The sequence below is a fragment of the Acyrthosiphon pisum genome, chromosome A2 (genome assembly GCF_005508785.2).
Source record: "Acyrthosiphon pisum isolate AL4f chromosome A2, pea_aphid_22Mar2018_4r6ur, whole genome shotgun sequence".
Classification (NCBI taxonomy): domain Eukaryota; kingdom Metazoa; phylum Arthropoda; class Insecta; order Hemiptera; family Aphididae; genus Acyrthosiphon; species Acyrthosiphon pisum.
The window spans coordinates 22,278,717-22,281,959 of NC_042495.1; the positions used below are offsets into that span (position 1 = coordinate 22,278,717).

Here is a 3,243-nt window from a genome sequence, read left to right on the forward strand (position 1 = left end):
ATAAGTAAAAAAAAGTATTGTTTGTCAAGATATGAAATGTATTTATTTCTGTATTGAAATTTTTTAAGAAAACTGAAAATCTAATCATTTTAAAATAGTTCTATATTAATAGTTAATACCACTTTTTATTTAATTTTTTTCATTAAAATGTAATCAATATTAGTTGAAATATATCTGAATGCAGCATGAAATATGTGAAAAAGTATTTACCCTAAATAGTCAGTCATGTTATAGTAATTGTTAAAATCTATGGTGAGTAGTAACGTAACATGTACCTATACAGGTGTACAATATTCATACATTTATTATATAGCATAAAATTGAATGTTATAATTGAACTTGTTTTTTGTTAATTTAATTTGTTCATTTGATTTTTGACAATATGTCTTCACAGTAAGTTATAAGTAGTCTCAAATCATGGTAGAAAAAAATAGGTTTTTATCGTGTTTTCCAAGATCAGAGCAAATATGAATAAAGCATATTCGGCCCTATATTATATTTAAAAATACGTAAAATGTAAGATTTTAGTTACTGAGCAGTGATGAATTTATTGAAAGTACAATGATATTTCGTTTTTTTTTTTGTGTCTGTGTAGGTACACGATTTAGTACTCAGTCGAAATAATGCTTTGATTTTCAACTATAGTGTATCTTTTCAGATGGGAAAGTGAATCTAGTAGGTGCATTCCCAGTAGTTTTACCTAGATAATGTAGATACATAACATTTTTATTGAATGCTTATATAAGAATTTTCTGTACACCATAAATTTATCAAAGTATTTTAACTCATTTTGAGCTATCTATAGGCATATGAAATTTTCTAATGTTAGTTTTTTTAAAATAAATGTCGATAAAAAACTTGAATTGGAATACAACCAGTTGCATTTAGCTATTTATTTCAATAAATCAGATGTTCACAACAATTTAATTTATATTTAACCGACACAGTCAGTTGTTACAAACTCCAGTTAAATTATTAGTCTCCGTTAAGTATAGGTTAAGGTTTATATTTATTTAAGGATACAGTAAAATAATATCCTAAGAGGAAATTATATTCTATATACTTTAATATAATGCGTGTGTGAAGCAAAATAATTTTATACCAGTAAAGAAAAAATATCCAAACATACTAAAAAGAAATTTGACTCATTCAATGAATTTTGCAATTTTTAAACACCATTATAATAAGGTAATAATATTTTAAACTGTAATCATAGTAAATTGTTTACTCTATACTTTTTTAAATATCTATATTTAAGTAATACTGTGATTATAAGTATTTGATACTTTCAGTAGGTAGCATATATTGAAAATATACATATATATTGAATTTAGATAATATATAATTTTATATTTTGTGTGTTTAAATGTAAAATATAAAACATGTTATATATATTATTTCAAAGTATGTCACCAACAACAATAATAATGATTTGTACAAGAGTTTTTGAGTTTATGTGTTGTGCTTATTTAATAGATGATAAAGTATAAAAAAAAATATCAAGGCAATAAATAATATATTGGTTTGAAAAATTGAAAAGGTAATTTATTTATAACAAACAGTACTATAGAAGAAAGATCCCAAGGAATACAAATAATAGATAATGATATTCATAAAAGAATTTCATAGCAATGTTTAAAAATATAATTATTTTTAATGAATGGCCTTAAGACTTCAGACTATACCTAATAATGTATATTTTATATAATCTTGAAATGTAAATATTATAATATTATTATGTAATTATCAAGGGTTACAAATTGTATTTAACGTAGAATTCGCCTTCAGTATTTCAGCAAATTGACCAGACTCTGCATTATTCAATGTTGTCCACGCTTGGTGATATGTTGTGGAAACAAGTTTTCGTGACCCATACTTTAGCTCAAAGTTAATTCGTTCTATCCACAAATCTATAGATATAGTTACAGATAAAGTAATCAGATATACGTACAATAATAAAACAAAATGACTATACTCTATTCAAGTTAAGAAACATAGTTGGCAGCGACCAGTTTCTGTCGGGCCACAGTCAGGCAATACTCCTTTGTCGCCCCTAACGAGTCAACTATTTGTATACCCGCTATATAGTATTGCCTCGACAACAGTTCTGAACTTGAACTGTATATAGAAATAATTTACTAACCGATATCGGTTTTACCAAACTGCATGCATGCTAATGTAAAATGCTGTCTAATCTTGCTGACGTCTATTATCTGTTGTCCGGTTTCTAGAGTTACCAAAGTCTTGCACAGACTTGCATCACAACTGTTGTTTGTGTTTAACAACAAGTATGCATTTCGAGCATCATTCAAAGACTTATTTTTGCTTAACCACAACAAATACTCATTTGCAAGCTTTTTTTTTACTTTGTTAGAACACACAGATTTATCTCCAAATGCCATGTTGAAAATATGCCTTATCTGTGGTTTATTTGAAAAATATTGAATTATTATAAGCCACATTGCGGATGAAACTTTATTAGCATTTGCTTTAAATAACTCGTAAGCAATAAGATCATCTTTATCTGTTAGCTTAAATTTTATATTCACTTCTAAGATACCCATGTCATTTGGATATGCTTCGATGGCCCAATCTATAATGTCCAGGGTCATGAACCTTTTGAATTATTTATCTGAATAACAAAAGTGGAAAGAATAGTAATACAAATTAAAAGTACAAACTAAAAAAATACAATTTAAATCCCTTACCAAACGAATATAATGATTTGGTTTCAATTTATTTTTCTTGTGAGCACAGTGTATAGATTCTTTAATTAAACATATTTTATACATTTCTGTAATACCAGCATCAGATATTATTTTGATCATAGTGGTTAAATACTTATCCCACATCTCATCTGTATCAACTATTGACAATGCAGCGTTATATCTACTAACACATATTCTAAAATATACATACACAATACACATCAATGAAAATAAAATAAAATAATTTAAGCATTAATAATTTTATAAATAAGTTTTTATATTATATTCATATTTTTATAGTTGTAAGTAGTTTTATACAGTTCATTTAAAGCCAAAGTATCCCAATAATTTGGATTCTTATTAAATGTAGTAGACATAAATCTGTAAAAAAAAAAAAAAAATTATAACACAAAGCTGTATTTTAGTTTAAGGAAGACACAGCCCTATGTATTAACTATGTTTTTCAAATGGACATCATATTAAATTGGCGTTCATAAAAAATCAATTTGGTGATGTTAGCTTTACTATTAGATAG

The 3,243-nt window shown here is 26.0% G+C and overlaps 1 protein-coding gene across 1 annotated transcript; it reads right to left on the reverse strand.

The window, feature by feature from the left end:
* Window positions 1-1,425: 1,425 nt before the first annotated feature.
* Window positions 1,426-2,934, reverse strand: LOC100568521. Its single transcript, XM_029490309.1, has 3 exons — window positions 2,709-2,934; window positions 2,144-2,632; window positions 1,426-1,910 (listed from the first exon to the last, which is right to left on the reverse strand). The coding sequence occupies exons 2-3, from the start codon at window positions 2,610-2,612 to the stop codon at window positions 1,747-1,749; spliced, it is 633 nt and encodes a 210-aa protein (XP_029346169.1). The 5' UTR covers window positions 2,613-2,632; window positions 2,709-2,934; the 3' UTR covers window positions 1,426-1,746.
* Window positions 2,935-3,243: the final 309 nt, after the last annotated feature.

Bases quoted from the DNA above. Each gene is read 5' to 3' on its own strand.
- LOC100568521 (XM_029490309.1), bottom strand. From the start codon at position 2,612: ATGACCCTGGACATTATAGATTGGGCCATCGAAGCATATCCAAATGAC. The intron at 1,911-2,143 runs GTTAGTAAATTA...CTATATCTATAG, and splicing joins GTTTGGTAAAACCGATATCG to ATTTGTGGATAGAACGAATT.